Source organism: Cyanistes caeruleus, chromosome 1, assembly GCF_971803275.1.
Source record: "Cyanistes caeruleus chromosome 1, bCyaCae1.hap1.1, whole genome shotgun sequence".
Classification (NCBI taxonomy): domain Eukaryota; kingdom Metazoa; phylum Chordata; class Aves; order Passeriformes; family Paridae; genus Cyanistes; species Cyanistes caeruleus.
Window position 1 is genome coordinate 108,970,871 of NC_141701.1, and position 19,015 is coordinate 108,989,885.

The following is a 19,015-nucleotide window of genomic DNA, read 5'->3' on the forward strand; positions in this document are numbered from 1 at the left end:
GATTGCTTTGGTTATCAGTAACATCTAAAAATATGGCAAGAATTCATCCAAAACATACTTTAACATGTCCAGTCTATCCCATCACTAGACTGGACTTCTTTGTGGACATACTTGTATAATAATAGTTAAGAAATAATTTGTAAAACACATATCACATCTTTTATCTGTGTTGTGGGGAAAATACCAATTGATGAGAATTCCATTGCATTTCCCATATATTTTGTATATAGATTTTTATGTTAATTTTCCATCTTTTGGTATTTTCTATTGGCAGGGAAGGGAGAAACTAGGCAAAAAGAACTGGTTTGTAATTTTTTGTACTAATGGAGGATGTAATAAACTATTTCTGTAGGTTACAGGTGCTGTTGCTGCCAGCCTGAGTGCTGATGAATCTGTTCAGCAACTGTAGACACAATTCTGTTAACCAAGAGGTGAAGTTTGTCTTGACCATGTTCCCTGTTTGAGTCTGTGACAAGAATCAGAGCCAGACAAAGACTTCAGTTTCTGGCAACTGGAAATGTTCTTAGTCACACAACCACAATATTTGACAAAGTCTTTGACCTTTTCAGTAACAGTGAAGTCTGGGCCTATATTTACTGAACTTCATGTATATGAGTGCACTATGTTAGTCTGGGCAAAAGTGTTCTCATGGAACCTGAAGCGCTGTGTTTAAGCATCTGGAATTACTACAGCCTGTTTGTACAGAAAAGCACAGCATCCAGTCACACAGGACCAGTGGAGTTGTCTGGAAAAATACATGTAACACTGAAGTTTATTTAATTTACCTTTGTTTTGAAGGCAAGGTTGCATTTTATTTTTATTTTCTAGCTGCTGAATAGTGTTTTCTGGAAAGAGTTTGCATCAGTATTTGTTGCAGACCCAAGACTGAGCCACAAGCGTTTAAGCCCTGTGGAAGCTGCAGAACTTAGGCAGAACTAACCTTTTGCTGCTTGGGGAAGGGACAAGGCACCTGAGCTGTGGTGTCTCCAGGTGAGAGAGAACAGAAAAGCAGCTTTTTTTTTATGTGCAAGGCTGTACGTTGTGCTTCTGATTTTCTGCTTTAGTGCAGTGGATCTTCTGTCAGTGAGCTCTGCAACCTGCTGTCAGGATGACCTGAAGGAATTGTCAGGAAGGAGTGCAAATGAAAGTGAGGGATTTGATTATTTTAAAGAAGTGAAATCTGTGCCCCTGTCACTGAGGGCTTGGCTGCAACTACAGTCTTATCACCTGCTTGGGGTTTTTTTTTCTCATAACAGCTTGATGCTTTTTGGTGTTTGTGGACATCAAACGTCTCCAACTTGTTCCAAGTGCACATACTGAAAATAATGCTGCTGGTTAATGCCTCACATCACATTTTGAATTAACTGTGTATTTCACTGTTCTATCTCTGAAGTGCTGCTTTGCATTGCAGGCATTTGAAATAGGTGTATTACCAGGGAAGACCTAAGGTTCCTGTGACTTTTTCTTCCCAGTTCCCAGAAGCTACTGTGGAAGGGTAGTGTTGGTATTCTCACTTTATAGATAAAACCCACTCCCTGACCCACTTAACTCAAGCTTTAAAAGAAGACTTGGAGCCACAGAGTTCCTGCAGCTGCTGTGAATCTTGGGGCAGGGCAGAAGGGGGAGCAGCTAAAATCAGGCACACACCAACCCCCAGTGAAACCAGTAACCTGGGGTCTGAGTGCTGCATGTTCTCCAGTGTTCTCTGACCTCGCTGACAGTGGTTTAAAGCCAGGGGTGAGGCAGGACAGTGAAGGAGTGCTGGGGGAACAGAAGCAGAAGGCAGCTGTTCCAGCCAGAGCCAGGGCCTCAAACAGCCAGTGCACCGCTGTCTGTATGCCACACACGGGGAAACACAACACAAGCAAGACAAACTTGGGAGATGGAAATTCAGTTGGTACTGTTAAGATAAATTTATTTTCTTCAGCTTTCTTCACAGGAAACATCACGAAAGTGCTTTACAGAGTTTGAATACCATTACTCTACCATGGGACAAAAGGACAACAGGTGTGTGCACTGCACAGTTAGAAGTTGTCATATGCAGAAGCCATGATAGGTAAACCAGGGTAAAAAAAAAAAATCTACTGACAAAAATATATATAGTTCAGGTTTTGAACTTAAGTTATGACTATTAACATAATTATATAAATATACAGGCACCATTAGGTTCCTGTGTTAACTGTGGGGGCCACACAGGGATTCTCAGAAACAGATCATATTGAACTTTGTTTAAACACTTTCTGCTGTGCTCCATAGGCTCCCAGCCAAACCGTTTTCCCAGCCAGACAGTATCATTTCTTTTGCACTACACTGAGCACACAGTTATCTTCATTTCTTCACATTAAGTCTGGTGCTGAGGCATTCTGGTATGTTGCTGAAAACAAATTCAGGTTGGTTTTTATTTTTTCCCCTTTTGACTTACAGACAGATCCTCTTACAATTCTTCCCTCAGTAATCTCTTCCTTAAAAAAAAATTAAATGCTTTAGGCTAGATCCTGCTGTCCAGGTAAGACAGTTTTGTTTAAGCTAGAATGTTACCAGTCATGCAACTACTCCTTTCCTTAGCTGAGCTGTGTTGTACTGTGAACAGTGCTACTGCCTCCCTTTTGCTGTATTCAGTGGGAATTCAGCTGCCATGTAGCCTCTGAGGCTCTAGGTTTCAGTTCTTGAAGGAGACTGCATGTACATGGTAGGCAGTTTCGCGATGTTTGTGATACTACAGCCCTGACAAAAAAAATGCAGCATGATCAAGACTTGGGAGTTCTTTTCTGCTGCTTTCTAAATAAGTGATGAATAATTCAGGCAACTAAGAAATCCTTGGCATGGTAATGTAGATGAACAGAAGAAGGAGGCAATACTCTAGGGCAAAGAGAGGTCAAATCAAGAGATTTTTTGCTGAGTTTTGAGTTCCAGGAAAAACAATAAGCAGAGCCCATTATTCAGAAAATACTGTAATGCCAGTTTCCAAAGCCACTTTGCATTTTACCCAAATCCCAGAGTAGAGACACAGTGCACGGTCAAAGAACTTGTCAGTCCTGAAGGTTACTGGGCAGTTAGTAAGTAACAGTACGGAGCTACAGTGGCAAGACAGGGCTTTGGTGAGTGCCAGCAGAGGTGAGGCTTCCAGAGGCAGGGGAGAGGCTATGAAGTATTACATTCTAACTCTCAGATTCATTGGCTCTGTTTTTGTCCTCAAAAATTAAAAAAAAATATCCAAACTCCCTTGGCCAACTTAATCAACTCCCAGCAGCCAGGACTGATTTTGACAGAATGCTGCTGTTATAGAACACCTAACAGAGACAGATATCTGGATGCAAAAATCCAAGGTACATTGTTCTCAACCTAGTATCATCATTAGTACAGGAAGGTGGCAGCTCTCTAGGATGTGGTACTCTGATAACTGAGGTAATGCAACTCTCAAGGGCCAGGCTGGACATCCTACCAGGCTTGAGTCTGCCCTTGTAACACACCCTTTGTATCTGTAAACATAACATGACTGGGAAATGTAGTCAGTGCTTAAAGACAACATCATTTACAGCTCCCCATGCTCTTTAAAGCACAAGATGATGAGAATGAAGAGATGAAACAAACCACAAAGACTAAGCCTGACCTCCAGTGTTGCTTCATCTCAAATACTGTAATGCAATTTTGATATCCAGTTAAATACTACTACAGGTATATCAGATTAAGCATGGCAGAGCTCATATGGTTGCTGGTCAGAGACTATAATAATAATGCATCTGCTTGATCTCTGCCACAAAGAGGAGAATAAGCCAGAAATTTAAAACAAGTTTCTATGGGGCTTGTTCACTGGCACTTGATTCTGGCTGTCACACCTAGAATTGAAGTGACATGATCTCAAATCACATTTTAATGAAACTGACCTCGTGTGACAGAAAAAACTTCATTGAAACCAGTGAGGTTAAGCTCTGGGAAACCATACACAAATTTTGCCTTTTTCTCAATAAATTTGTTTATTGTACCAGCCAGTTTTTATGGTTTGAATCACTTTGCTATGGTTGTCCATACTCTGAAAGATATAGAGAATAAGTGGTTTGTTTTAATTAAAAAAGGAAGCTTACGACAGTATTTTAATTAACAGTTTTCTGTAGGCAAGTTACTTGAAATAAAGCAGACAGATTTAACATGACTTCATTGCCATAACTGAGCCAGAATGGAAATTCAGTACAGAAAATAGGAGACATGAAAAGGAAAACAGCAGACTGAGCAAAAATTAGTAAGAGCTTGCCATGCTACTCACTGACCAGAAAACTGGATTATATACATGAAACTGAAGACTTCAGTACATCAAATGGCAAAAGCCAATCCCCATGGAAGTTACTGGGTTGATGGTGATTGCCAGGATCCTCTAAATGACTCTGTAAACTTGGCAAATCAGGGGCAGGTGAGTTGTCAACAGGAAAAACCAAGGCAATAAATACTGGAAAGGTTTTAAGCCACTCATACATGCTCTGGCAGAAGTGACATGAGTCTGAATTAGTTGTGATCTTTCAAGGGGACGATCTAGGCATCACCATGGGCAGCTTGATGAAGACATCTGCTCACTGTGTAGTTGCAGTCAAGAAAGCGAATAAGATGTTAGGCTGTATTAAAGACAGAACAATACAGAAAAATATTACAGCATCTATTTCTCTCAGCGGTGATAATGAATATTTGCTGTTTCTTCAGCACCTTAAAAGAAGTGACATAGAAAAATACAGGCAGCAAAGTGGTAAGAGAATGGTAGAAGCAGCTCCTTGAAGCTGGAAAGACAGTAAAACTAGGGCAGTTTATTTGTTAAGAGGGGGACAGATGTTAAAACATCTTAAAAGCAGTTCTCCTTCCCACCATATAAGATACATACTTGAAAGTCATTTTAAGCCATCAACCAATATATGGACCTTAATATCACTCATTACCATAATCAGACGTATTTCAAAAAGCCCCATGTGATTCTTCAGTGCTTATTTTCAGCTAGTTAAACATTTTCTCTGAAGCAGCTGCCACAGTTTGTTGAAGTTTAATCAGTTCTGACAGAGAACCATCACTGCTGATGCACATTAACAGCTTAGAGGTGCAGCAATGATAAAAGTATCAATAAGAGAAGGTAACTGCTCATGTCTGTCCAGGACCCACCAGAGCTCTCATTTGTCTGCATGCAGGCCACCATCATACTCTCTGACTCTATTTGAAGCCCCTTTGTAAAAGATGAGCAATGAACCTTGAAATCACCAGCAAAAGCAGACAAAGGCATATTCGTAAGTTACTACTTCATGTTACTTCAGCTGCAGTTAACTGGTAAATCAGGAGATAATAAATAGGGCAATCGCCTCTGCTGTACCTATATTCCTTCCTCTTACCTAACCCACCCCTAGTTTTTAATCATTTTTTCCCTTTATTCCAGAAAACCCCTTCCATGGCCATCTATTTCCCTTTTGTTCATTCCCTTCCTCTACAGTTTGCCTTAACAGCAGATTATACAAGTTTTGAAGATTATTCTCTCTCCCTATTTCTCTTGTATCTGCACGCCACTTCAACTCAAAGAAAGAATAGAGAGCAGGAAAAAGTGTTTACACGTGGAGAGGAGAAGAAAAACACATTCCTATGACAAAATATCACTTAGAAGTGAACATTTCTGGTTCATGTGATTTGAACAAACTTTAAAACAGCCACATTGTAAGAACTGGCTATCAACTGTGAGCAGGATTTTATTTCAGTCATGGGGTTTACAAAATATAGCAATATTGATTTTAATATGTTCCACATAAAAACAAAGAGCCTCATATTAATATGCCATTTGGGTTGCACAGGTAATTGAAGAGAGGAAATAGCAGTTGAGGGCTCAGCCTGAACTTCTTCCTTACCCATACATACTAAAATAAGTCCAATTACATAATACTTAAATAGGATGTATATTACATTCCATAGAAAAAAGCCTTTGCCAAAGTAGTATTAAAATACTATAATAAAAGCTAGTATAAAGATCTCTTAATAAAGATTTTTTAGTCCTCTGTAGAACCTTCCATCAGCCCCAGCCCTTGACAAAGAACAGCTTTGGCCTCACAACACCCCTGTGAGGTAGGTTGTTGGTTATTTTGGTACAGCTGGGGAAACTGAGGCAAAGTGAAACTAAATTACTTGAACATAGCAGCTCAGTAGAAAACCAAGGCCAAATCCCAGTCTCTTGGTCCCATGCTTCCCATGCTCTAGCTATGAAATGGGCTTGGCTTCTTTTCAGTGCACACAGTTGTTTTAGATCACACTTTCCATTCCAATATTTCAGACACACTACTTTTCCTGGTGACTCGTTAATACTGTGATATGTGTTAAGTATTTGTATTCTGGCTAAGCAGAAGTTCGCTGAACACTGAACTTCATTAACCTTGCTGCATCAACACATACTCTTAAGCAACTGAAAATAAACCCATGATGTATATACCATTTAGAAGTTACTTCATAAAAAAAAAAAAGCCTTCATAGCTATTTGAAATAATGTCTCAGCCTTTAATCATGCAGAAGTGAAAAATAATTTCCTTAAATACACAATATATTTCCTAAGAGGATTGTTGAGCCATCCTGAAATATGTCCTTAGTTCTTTCTTTAGGCAACAGGTCAGCTTCATTCCAATGCAAAATTCTACCTTCTCTCTGAACACATTCTCACAATTTGTTGAAAGGAAGAAATAAAATGGGCTGCCTTCCCCAAGTACTGAACTTTGAACAGTTTTGCTGATTTAAAATCAGATGAATCTGTCACTTGTGAAAGCAGTGCCTACCCACACAGCACTTGTACTATCCAACATTGACACTCCACTCCCTGCCTCAGGCTATGCACTTAAACCTATCATTTAGAAAACAGCCCTCCAAATCCCTCTCTTCTTACAGCACTTATGTTTTATTTGCATCATTTCCACTCTCCCTAATTTATTTATTTATTTATTACTTTTCCTTCCTGCTCTATTTCACTTCCAATAGAACATAGCAGAACTACAGGTGATGCTTGAGAAGCCAAACTTCAGATACACAACTGTTATGACTTCTCAGTTCTGTTTTCTGCTGTCATTTCTTCATCTGCTAGAGCTTGCAGGCTCTTGTATTAACCTCAATACAGACAGTATATCTTTCTTTTTCTGGAGTTTATCTGCAAATATGTCAGATTTCTTCCCTTCTGTAGATACCTAATTCATCTATCTGAAGTTTAAGTACACATATTATTTTCTTATACTGCCACATAAAAGCCCCTATTTATTATTAAAAACTAGTAGTAACATTAAAAGCTGAAAACAGGGAGAAAGAATTTGGGAACTAAGTTACAGTCCAACAACAAAACCTGGATCATGGCTGTTCATAAATATTTTATTTATATTTATAAAATATTTTATTGTATTCAAGGTGGTTTTGGTATAATTTAGCTTCTTGGGCCAATGAGGTGTAAATTTCTGACCATGTCAGTATTGGAAAGAATAATTTTACTACCTTGTAAGTAAGAAATCTTATTTAAGCACATGAAGCCCTGTTAATCCCTGCTCCGTTTCAGTTAGGGTATTTGACAAGAAAACCACAAGCAAGTTTAAAACTGCTCAACCAGGCAGAAATTAAAAAGGCAGAAAGCTACAACTACTTCAAAAGCTCAGATAAGCGAACTCTAAAGATGTGAAGCCAAATCAAATTTGTATTGTGTTTACTTGACCTGAACACCACATGGGTCTCAGCCATGGTGTGATCAAAGTTTCCAAGAGCTGACAGATGCAGTCAAATACCAAAAGCCCTATTCCCTGTGGTGTCAGGCCTCTAGCACAACTGGTACCATTAAAAATTCATCTAAGTTACTGTGGACATGACTGGTAAAGCTAGCTATAAATACAAAATTGAAGCAACAGGAGACAGTCACTTTTTATTTTCAATTGCTCTTCATCTGTGAATAAGATTAAACATGACACAGCTAAACTGGGAGAGATAGGCAGGGGCAAAATTAATCCTCTCCTAACGTTACCATCAGCTCAAGTAAATACATATTCCAGATACCTACAGTAGGCATTTGGGAAGCCCAACTTTATTAAAATGACCTGGTTTTAAGCATTTTAACATCCTTAAATAGACTGTATAATTGAGAGACACAAATCCAAACTGTTCTTTTCCCAGTAAGCACTGGACATTTCCATGTTCTACCAGCAAGCTGGCAACTTTATGGCTATGTTTTATCGTAAGCCAGAGAAAGTAGAACAGAACCTTTAAACTGGGAATTAACAAGCAACCCACCACAAAAGCATGTCACAGGCCTGGGAGTCCCTGAAGCAGCACACAACTGCGTTATATGGACTGGCATTGGGAATCTCGTTTCTCCAACTGACACCCCTTCATTTATGGAATAAGCCTTCAATGAGCATTTTGAAGGAATGAAAAGGACATTCTTAGCATGCCTCAAATGAAAGCAACAACAAACCAGATAAAGCTGGACTTCAGTCTCCAACCAAACTCAGCTTCCACAGAGGACCGACTTTCAAAATTTCAGGCATGCAGAGCAATTACTTGGTACAAGGAAGATACTGACAACTGGCATTTTGATAGTTGCTGGCAGCTATACTTAACACAAGAAACATGTCTTTTAAAACAGTTTAACATTCTGTACTAAGATAATGTGCTGCATTTCCCTTTTGTTTTTCCTTATGCCTCCAGAAAGAAACTGGAATGATATGTTTGAGAGAAGCCCCTAAAGGAACACCTTTAGTTATCAGTACCTGATGGGCTCCAGTGATAGCAGCCATCCGGAGGCTGGGTTTTTCTTCCCCATTCCTTAATTTAGCAGAGGTACTTTTAAGTGAAAAGCAAATCAAAGCTTCACAAAAAACAAATCACAATCTCAAACCAGTCCTCTATGGTGGGAGCAAGAAAACACCGTGCCAAGTAGCAAACTAAACTTCTACGTATAAATAAAAGTTTTATTGATATGCACTGCTATAAGCTCTGAAATAGAGCCCACCTGACCATAAGGACAACTGCCTGCTTCATGGCCTATCCCTGAAGAGACACAAATGCTGTTTCCTCTGCTATTGTACAGTCATGAGCTCAAACTACAACGTAAAGACTCACTAGACTCCGGAATCCACGTATATTTCCATTTTATTTGATTTGAAACTTTTACAGGGTTTTCTTGAACTGCCAGAATTCATGCCCAAAAACCTCAAATAAAGGTGGTACAATGGACAGTCTCATCTACCCTTCACACAGGAGACTAAAACTCTATTCATGTGCATTAGTGATCGCAATCTCTTTAGAGCATCAGGAAAAGCATTTTAAGACTTCACATCTCTACCCCATCAAGTGACATGTCCATTTACCATGAATTCCACAGAAACTGTGACAACAACACTTTTGCTGGCAACAATGGATTTTCAAGGAAGATACATGGCTCAGAGTTCAAGGTATTGGTATCAGTCTTTCAGCGGGGTTTTGTTTCCAAATGAAGTCTCCAACTTTAGGAATAGTCTCTTGAGCCCTCTTTAATAGCAGCTTCTAGCAGAATTTTTATAGACAGTTAACTCTGCAAGGGCAAGGCCAGTTTTAGTCTGTGCACAAAAGAACCAGGTGAAACCCCAGCCCCACTGAAGTCAACAGCAAAATCTGCATTGGCCTCAGAGAAGTAAATTTAAAGCAAGTCAGCAGTTAGTCAAAGGGAACCCAACAGGGTGATTCCTGAACTGCCCTTATCTTCTGCACATACACAGTACTCCCACACACGTAAGCAAGCTTTGTTTTGTTCCCTTGTTTTTCTTGCCATTGGCAACTCTTATGGATGTTGGGTCTATTTTTTGGCATTTACTCTGAGAAACCTCAACACTGGAGCACACCACTATTGTACTTCATTTTGCTTCTGGTGTAAAAATTCAGAGAAGAGAAAAACAGTTACAGCAGAACACTTCTGGTACTTGACAGTTTTGGTTCACTGAAACAGTTACAGGCAATGTCCTATATTCCTAGTGTACCAGTGCCATTTTGCCTACTTCCACTAGATTAAGTAACTTACAGAAGTCACTGCCTTCCATCATTACTACACTGACTGTGAATAAACACCATTTATGAGTTATACTTGGAAGATTGCTGCCTCAGAGAGCTGCATGCTTCACAGAAGTAGCCAAACAAATCATGCTTACCAGCTTTAGTTATCTCTCTTCATATTAAGTTATTCTGTTTATCAAGTAAGCATCACTCCTCGACAAACAAATACTTGTTTTTGATAGATCATTTTTATCTACTATCACTACTGCCACATCTCATTTTAAAGGACAAATTCTGAAGACTGTAGAGTCTGGATGCCTCTGTGTCAAATCAAAACTCTTAGTGCTTTAGGGTGAGAAAGACAAACTTCATGACAAAAGCCAAAATAAACCCTATTTCACTACATCTTAACATTGTTTAAATATACTGCAAATCGATATCAGAAACAAGGCAGGCATTTCTTTTGTGGATAATTGAAAAAAAAAAACCAACTTAGACAAATTTAAAAATTGCTAATGCAAACAAACCATTCAAACTCATCATTCCTCAAATCTGATACTGAATGAGTTTTAATTTGTTTTGCAGTTACTTCCGTACAGCACTCTAGAAAGGTAAACAAACTACAGCTCTGTTGTACTTGGATAGTATGAGTGGTATGGGATGCTCCAGACGTCTCTAGTAGGCTATGGCTACACATGACAGGATTCCTCAGAAGGGGAACGAACAGGTTTGTCATTAAGGTCACTTAGATCTTTGTTATAGCAAATTGGAACCAAATGGCTGACTTCTGCAGGATTTCTGACAGGAATCCAGTAGAGCTGGTTTCAAGTTTCAGATGGCCACTAAAACAGCTGTAACCTTCTCTTCCAGAAGTTGTGATCCACATGGTGTCCACAATGAGTGCATCAAGTCTGAGGTAGTCAACCTTTACGAAGGCTCAGTATCTGAACATAAAAAGATTTTGAAATGACCACTGGCTGTAGGTATCTTTCTGAGCAATTAAAGCACACTGATGACTCTTGTTCAATCATTTACATTAATTTGCCCCATATCCAATGGAGAAGTTGCAATATATTATGCTTCCATAGTGCAGGAGAACCAATCACTTATGTCAAAGTAGTCTGCACTTGCTGCAGTAGATCCAGCAGAAATAAGGTGGCACGTTCATCATAGCTGTTAGCTGTAGTTTAGTTACCTTAGTAGAAGAGTTACCAAAAAAGCATTCCTTAATTGTAATGTGTGTGCAGCTCTACTGATCCCCAAGCACAGCATACTGGTTGTCTAGCTGAAGTTTAAGTGCCTGGTTTTTTGAGACCTCATCCCTACCTCTAGTTTTGTATTTTACTACTTCAAAGCTCTTCTCCATTTCTTTATCCCTACGGGAAAATAAATGTAATCAGTAAATATCTTGTCACTATCTTGTGAATTGTGAATTTCTAGTCCATTTCCACCCCATCCCAACAAAAACATTACAAACAGAGAACAAACACTAAGATCTAGAGTTCATCAGAACACCTAAACATTCCCAAGCAAATCTTTTAAAACCTTATCTCCAAAATAAGCTCATCACCCAGTACAGTTTACAGTAACATTCTCAAAGTAAATTTAAGTACATTTATGAAAAATAGGTTCTAGAAAGCGAAAGCAATTTTCTAGAACGCTCATTCAGAATTTCGTCTTGTCTCAATTTGCACCATTCAAATCAAAAAATCAATAATACCATTTCTCCTTTGCTACACCAAAAAAACACCCAGAGGAAACAAAGCTTCTCCTAAGCTGTAACAAACACTAACATAGTAAGCAGGAGGAGAAAAAAAAAACCCCAGTAACAAAAAACCACCACAAATCCCCCAAGTGAACTAGGTATTTGCCTAGCCATCTCTTCTACTGGGAATAAGATTACAGAAAGATCAGGATTCAGAAACAGGGTGAGACTGAAGTGTTCAGCACCACATAATACAAAACACTTCAGCAAAATTGGGGGAGCATGTCTCTGTAAATCACAGCTCAGACAGCAAGTGTACATTTGTATTTGTATTAAACCCCACACCTCCAGTTAAACCACCTTCACATCTCTAACAAGAATGCTCAGGACTTCCTACATCTGCTGAAGGAAGTAACACAGAGCCCCACCATGGCTAGTCTAGCGTCTGAGGGAAGCAGATGCTGTCAATAGCAGAAATATTCAGCAAAATCCTTCAACCAAAGGCAACATAATTGGCAGTCTTGTTTGGCTATCTCACTGGGCTACATCCTATGAAAGTTATTTCACAGGAACAGAGTTAGAAAATACATTTACCACCCCTTAGTTATTCTTTCCTTTACAGAAAGATTCGGGCTTAAGCACTAGGACAAAATAAGAATTTAGAGAAGGCAGTTAGAAAACGCTTGGGGAATCAGTGGAATGCACTTACTTTCGACTGTCTACGAGCTTGGCGGTGGACTGCAGTGAGGGGAACTGTGTGTCACTGTAGATCTCTGGTGGTCCTTGCTGTGCTCTCCGTGGCCGCCCACCTTCCCTGGCACCGGGCGGCCGGTACACGCCACCAGTCTGCACCGGTTCTGGAGTTTCTGTAACTAGGGAAAAGAACAACATTCACACTTGAGAATAAGTCTGCATTCATAGCTGAGAAGAGCCCAAAACAACCAACACAAAAACAAAACTCCATAAAGAAGAAATTAAAAGAAACTTACAAGTATGTTTTTCCACCTTTTAAGTTTTGGAAGTAAGTATCTTAGACAAGGCAGGAAATCAGGCATCACCTGACTTAACCTACACTCAGTCAAACTGAAACATGGTACCGTCTCACAAAGTTTAGGGAATCCAAACTATTAATGAGGACTTTGTGTTTCTCATTTGCAATTTATCAGCAACAATTTAAACACATGTAAAACAGATTTAAACACAATTATACAGATGCCAAATCTTATTTAAAACACCTCTCCAGATGTAGAGGGGGCTGTCCAAATTAGTTTACACTTAAGGTAAAAATCTAAGATTAAATAACACTAATTAGGTTTACCTCCTTTACAAACATGAAAGAACATAGGCTATTTTTCAATTAATTTCTCAGTGGAAAATAATATTCTGAAACCAGAAGAGAACTAAGTAGTTTATCTCCACCAATGTTAATAAACTGTACTTAATAAAAAAACTGAAACCTAAAAGAATCAATTCTGCAATATCATGTTCTCAATACTCTAAGAACCGATTTGAAAAGCATGCTATTAACGGCCACAATAGATCAGATACTGGCTGAACATCCACTGAAGTTTAACGTTAAACAGCACTTTCAGATCAACAGAAATACTTCTAACAGGTACTTTACAGACTGAAAAACAGAGGGATCTCCTGCAGAAACAGAAAGCTTCCCCCCATTTTGAAGCTGGAAATAAAAAACCCTGAGAGATAAGTTAAATTCAATTCTGTTCCTCAGATCCCTTGACACAAAGGTTTCCTTGATGGCTGGCATGCCAAACAAGCCATTGGTTCATTAAAGTGTGCCTGAACAGGAATTGTTCCTTGAGCTCTACCCACTGAGCAGCTTAATTCAACCTGATGCACTTCTGATTGGAAAAAAACAAGTCTGAGATAAATTTACCAATTGGTTCAACGACAGGGGCTGGTGCAGGAGCTGACTTGTTCCAAGGACCAGATGATCTGTCTACGCCACCACCACCACCACCACCAGTCTCTTCCCAACTGTCACCAGGTTCTTCTCTTTTTTCACTTTCATCATCTTCTTTTTCACTATAAGAGAGAAATGATCAGTAGCACCTTACAAACAGAGGTTTAAGATTTGCCAGAGATTACACAATCCTCCTAAGACAAGGTTTCATGGCTGCCATACTGAAGATACTAAATTAAACCAGACTATGTTAGTCGTGTAATCACGGTACTAGCAATTCCAGCTGAACAATTTCTGGCATTCTGCTAGGTAACTTGGCAACTAAAAAGGAAAAAAGCTCCTAAAAGAATAAAAAAAAATATTCAACTTGAACAAAGTGATCAAAGAAATTGGCATCTTATTTTGAGCAGAAAGGCTTTTTTCTTACTAACACAGTTGTGCATTTGGAAGGGATGAGAACATAAAGCAGGAAAGGTCTACAAGTCCAGCTTCCATAAAATGCTTTAGTAAAGAGGAAGAAATAGTGGAGTAATGGTGAAAGAAAGCAAGTCCTGAGCTCACTTTTCATATAACCAAAACCCCCTAAGAAACACCCTTGTATGTATGGGTATTATACAAACTACAAACAAACTCAGGTATCTTTTTTTTAAAGCAGGCAATCAGAAAAACAAAACTACAACAAAAACAACAGCAGCAAAAGAAAAGCAGCACAAGACAGAATTTTTTCAAAGACAGACCCAATGCAAAAGCTCGGCTGTATTTTATTTAGACTATTTTATTTTGCATAGATGTAGCCAGACACCCAAAACAATTTGCTAGCCAAAACTGCTACAGAAAGCTGTGGTAAAATGGGACAGATGTGGAAAATGAGGCTGTTGAAAATAATCAAGACACTGATCTCAGCAGCAGCAACGTGTGAATTCAGAAGTTCATAATACACCAAATCCTACTAATCATGATCTGAGTAACCCTTTTGTGTTAAGTAATGATTAGAGAACAGAAAAAAAATGCCTGTAAATGGCCTTTCACTGTTCATCCAAACACTCTAACAACCAGAGTAAGGTGGCCCAAGGGCCTAAACACCTTATTTTAAATGACAGTCAGAAGCAATGTCTATAGACTTAACTACAACAGAGCAAGCACAGGGAGCATCTCACCCCCACCAGACACTCCATATCTTTGTTACATCAAAGAGACTTCCAAAGATGGATAATTTATAACCTCTGGTGCATTTTTCTTCCATTTACTTCTGCCCTCTTCCCCTGAATCCACTAACTGAATAGTTACAAAATCCTGTGGCAGAACCTTCCACATGCCTGAAAATCTGCCACAGCATGAAAAGTATTTGGAATGCTGGCCTTTGTCTGGAAAACCAAAATAGAGGCTTTTAGGTCAAACAGCACCAGCAGTCAGTGAAGCTGCAGCTCACTGGTTGTCTAATCAGACGTGATTATCCACTGTAACATTTCAATGCCATGAACAGCTTGTGGGACACATCCATGCAAATGACACAAAGGACTAGTTAACTGAAAGGAGTGGGAGGAATGCTGTGACCGAAAAACATAAGTAATTCCAGAAATGTCAGACCTGCTCGAACAGTGAATAAAGCACCTATTGCACTGATTACGGGTAGGGTGATTTTCAGATAACATTATTTTGAACATCAATACCTGGACAATGAGGATTATCTGACATTCTCAGTCTACAACAGAGGTCATAAAACCCCTTTTTCTGACCCGATGAAACGTTTTTCTTAACCAGGACAGACATGAGCAGATTTACTTTGCACCAGACAACAGGAAAAGTCTAACGAAAAAAACAAACAAGGAATAGTGGACTAGGTTCATAAATGCAATCCCATGGGATCTTAAAACAGGACACTGCTTTTACCAACTGCATTTTTTTTTTTTTTAAATACAAATGCAGTGGTTCAGGAATTTGCTTCCCAACTGAAGATGCTGAGTAGGTTGAGTCAGATACCCTGACAGCAAACTGTTCAGTGGGAATCACTATCCTGCACTACTCTGAGAAATTCCTACTTGACTGTCTTTATGGAGAGGAATGTTAAGCATTTGTAATAAAAAATCCTGAGTCCCAAGCAAAACAGATAGATCTAGAGTATGAACAGAGATTTAGAAAATAAAGAGAACATTGTCAGAGACCAGTCAAAGTTAAATTACGCAGTAGCAAACTTGCGTACTATCAGAAACATATCAAACCTCTCTTTAACTGTACTCCATGGAAGCAGCTCTGGAAAAAAAGCCCATCCTTTTTGGACATTGGTAAGGATTATACTGAAGAAAAAAAAAAAATAAGAAAAAGCAGTACCTTATTTGCATGGACTGAACTCTAAGACCACTATAATCAATTTCTTCCTTTTGTTCAAACTCCTTCCAATCATCCTCTTCCTGTAAGAAGAGAAAAATGTAAGTTGCCGCTTTCTCTGTAACTGAAATAGAAAAGAATACCATAACTAAGATAGTACAGAAAAACCTGAGGGTGAAGGTACAGTTCCAGGAGAAACCAAACTGTGTGCCCCGCTGCCAAGAGGGGAAAGGGCTGCATGGCCCCATCCCCTAAGTTACTGTGTGTCATCTGGGATGCACCTGAGAGCTGACTTTAACTCATTAGAACAGCTAAGAAATGCCCCAGCAAGAAGTCATTCAAGTGAAAGAAAACAACATCACCTCAGCAAAAACACATACGGAAGTCTAACATCATAAAGTATGGAACAGGACCGTGCAATCATGACCAGGGCAATACAAGGGCAAGACCTCTCCCTTTCACTAACAGCAGGCTTTTATGACAGCTTGAATGCACACAAAGCTTAAAATTTACTTTTTCATCACCTATTTCATAAGCCAAACAAAAACGAACATTTGGAACAGTTTACAGTGGATTTATGACAAAGATTAATAATCATTGACTTTTTCACATTCACAACCACATTTACAGTCTTGTTTCCTAAGCCGTGTTTTCATAACAGTAGAAAGGTCAACTTCAAAATCACAGCAATCTCAGTAAATAAAATATGTGTATCTTTCAAGAGAACCACTTGTGGGCTTTAAAATGGGAATTTGTTTCGGGAAAGAGGGACTCACCTAAGTGGAGGCAATTTTGTCCTACTATGTCATCAGGAGATTCTGGAATTATTAAAGGAGACCAAAAATGGACCAGAACAGATAGGCAGTCCTCCCATGTTCCCAGACCCAGCTTTAAGACACACAGCCTAATTAGTAGTTTACCTAGTTTTTACTCTACATGAAATGCAGTTATAAGACTCCAACTAGGAAGACCTTGTGGGCAAGATCTGCCAAAGGTACAGCCCCCTTTCCACTGAAAGATGGAGAGTAAAGCTGCTTTTAGACCCTTGTGCTGGGATCTTCTACACAGTCAATCTCCAGCAGAAAAACTTTGACCTGCTTTAGAATAATAGCAGAAGTAAGAAGTGACCTCATGTTAACTGCACTGTCTGCTGAAGATTCAGTCTTCTGGAAGAGCAGGGGTCTACAGTTCTATAATCTTCTAGATTTCTTATTCTTATTTAGATTCCTTATATCTTCATCTCCATGGAAACATTACTGTTTCCAAGCTAACATACCTTTCACATTTAATGACTTTTGTTTCTAATCCAAGTAGTAGCTCCAGTCAAAGCCAGATATTTTGCAAGCAAGTGAGCAGAAGAGCAGCTGAAAGATTAGCACTGACCTTGATCCACTTAGAAAGCTACTGCACATATCAAGCTCCCCAGGTTAAACAACACTAGGAAATAGGAGAGTATTTCTTAAAATTAATTTTGAAATATACAGCATTAGAGCTCTTATAAGAGCTTCTAGTTTCAGTAATCAATCTAGTACAAGATAAAATCCTTAAATCACTGATCCTCTATGTAAGAATGAAGGAAGCAAGGTATCTAACTTCCAAAAACCCTTTCACAAGCCATCTTTTTATACTCAGAGTATAAAGTCACAGAGATAGATAAATATTCGATTTATAGCAATAAGATAGGGAACACATCCTCAGATGACTACATGCTGAAGCCTCCAAAGGAAAACAATCCCAAGAGGCAAAAAAGCAAAGCAGAAATAGAGATAAAAGGTGCAAATAATTTCTTAGGTCCTATCTATCCTGTCTACAGCAGACAAATATATAACAAAGGTACTACACGTGTCAAGCTCCACAATTAAAAAACTACCAGTAGAGTATTTCTTAAAAGGCGTTTAAAAATACACAGCATTACAGCTTTTAAAACTATTTCTGGTTTAAGTTTCATTACTTCAACGTTGATATTATGGAGAGGAAGAGCAAGGGCAAAGGAAGAAATAGAGAGCTACTAACTCAACTACGGACACTTAAGCTTCTCCTGCATTCTCACCGTTTCAATCTAATACGCTACCAAAAAAAAAAAAAAAGAGAAAGAAAAAATAATTGGCAGTAAAACCCTGCCTGAAAGCGAGGCACAAAGCTCGGCGGACTCTGGGGGAATCTTATCACCAAGGTCCACATGCCACGCTGCACAGCCCCAGGTGGCACCCGACGCAAACCTCCGGTTCCGGCCGCAACACCCAGAAACCTGGCACGGAATGCCGGGCTGAGTCGCAGCTGCAGAGCGAGAAGGGCCCCAGCTTTCTGGCCTCCCCCAGGGCCGGGATCCCCGGCGCAGGCTCCCCTCACCACGCCAGCAGCAGCAGAAGCGGCGGCAGCGCCCGCCCGGCGGCCCCGGGGCGGGGCCGGGAGCGCCGCCAGCCCCGCACGGCCCCGGGCGCCGCATGGCCGGGCGGCGGCAGCGCCCCCTGCCGGCAGGAACCCGCGGCCTCCCCGCCCGCACCTTGCTCGCCGCCTTGGCCGAGGAGCCGCCGGCGGCGCTGGAGGCGGCGGCGGCGGCCCCGGAGCCGCCGCCCTCAGTCGGTCGCGGGGTCCCTGCGGCCGCGCCCGCCGCGCTGGAGCCGGCGTTTGAAGCGCTGGAGGCGGCAGCAGCGGCGGCGGCACTTCGGCTGCTCTTCTCCTTCCGCTTCTTCTTGTCCCGCTTGGCGAAGAAGTCGTCCAGGCTCCGCTCCTCGGTCTCCGCCATGGCGGTGGCCGGACGAGGAAAGAAGGGCGGCGGCCCGGGCTAAAAGGTGAGCGGCGCGGCCCTCCCGCTGCTCGGCGAGCGCGGCCGCCCGGCTGCAGCTGCGGCGGCGGCGGCTCCTGCCCGGGCCCACCCGGCGGCCCGCGCACCCCACGCCTGACGCGGCCCGCAGGGAGCGGAGGGGCTGAGGGGAGACGGGGCGGGGCCGCGCCCCTGAGCGCGCACGCGCCGCCACGCCGCGGCCAATGAGCGCCGCCGACCGCTCGGGGGTGTCTCCAAAAAGGGGCGAGAGGCGCTGACGTTGCGGCGCGTGAAGATGCGC

The 19,015-nt window shown here is 40.8% G+C and overlaps 1 protein-coding gene across 4 annotated transcripts; it reads right to left on the reverse strand.

Annotated features, from left to right (window-relative positions):
• Positions 1–1,889: 1,889 nt before the first annotated feature.
• CDV3 (CDV3 homolog) lies at positions 1,890–18,818 on the reverse strand. Of its 4 annotated transcripts, XM_086849191.1 has the most exons (6): positions 18,454–18,817; positions 15,954–16,033; positions 13,599–13,747; positions 12,411–12,573; positions 11,323–11,372; positions 5,689–10,940 (listed from the first exon to the last, which is right to left on the reverse strand). In XM_086849191.1, exons 1-6 carry the CDS (start codon positions 18,694–18,696, stop codon positions 10,924–10,926), a joined length of 702 nt encoding a protein of 233 aa, XP_086705317.1. In that variant the 5' UTR covers positions 18,697–18,817; the 3' UTR covers positions 5,689–10,923. The 4 variants fall into 4 exon arrangements, with proteins under 4 accessions (XP_086705325.1, XP_086705317.1, XP_086705313.1 ...); XM_086849199.1 differs by lacking the exons at positions 5,689–10,940; positions 11,323–11,372 and adding an exon at positions 1,890–4,604 and having other exon boundaries at positions 18,454–18,818; XM_086849187.1 differs by having other exon boundaries at positions 5,689–11,372.
• Between the last annotated feature and the right edge of the window lie 197 nt (positions 18,819–19,015).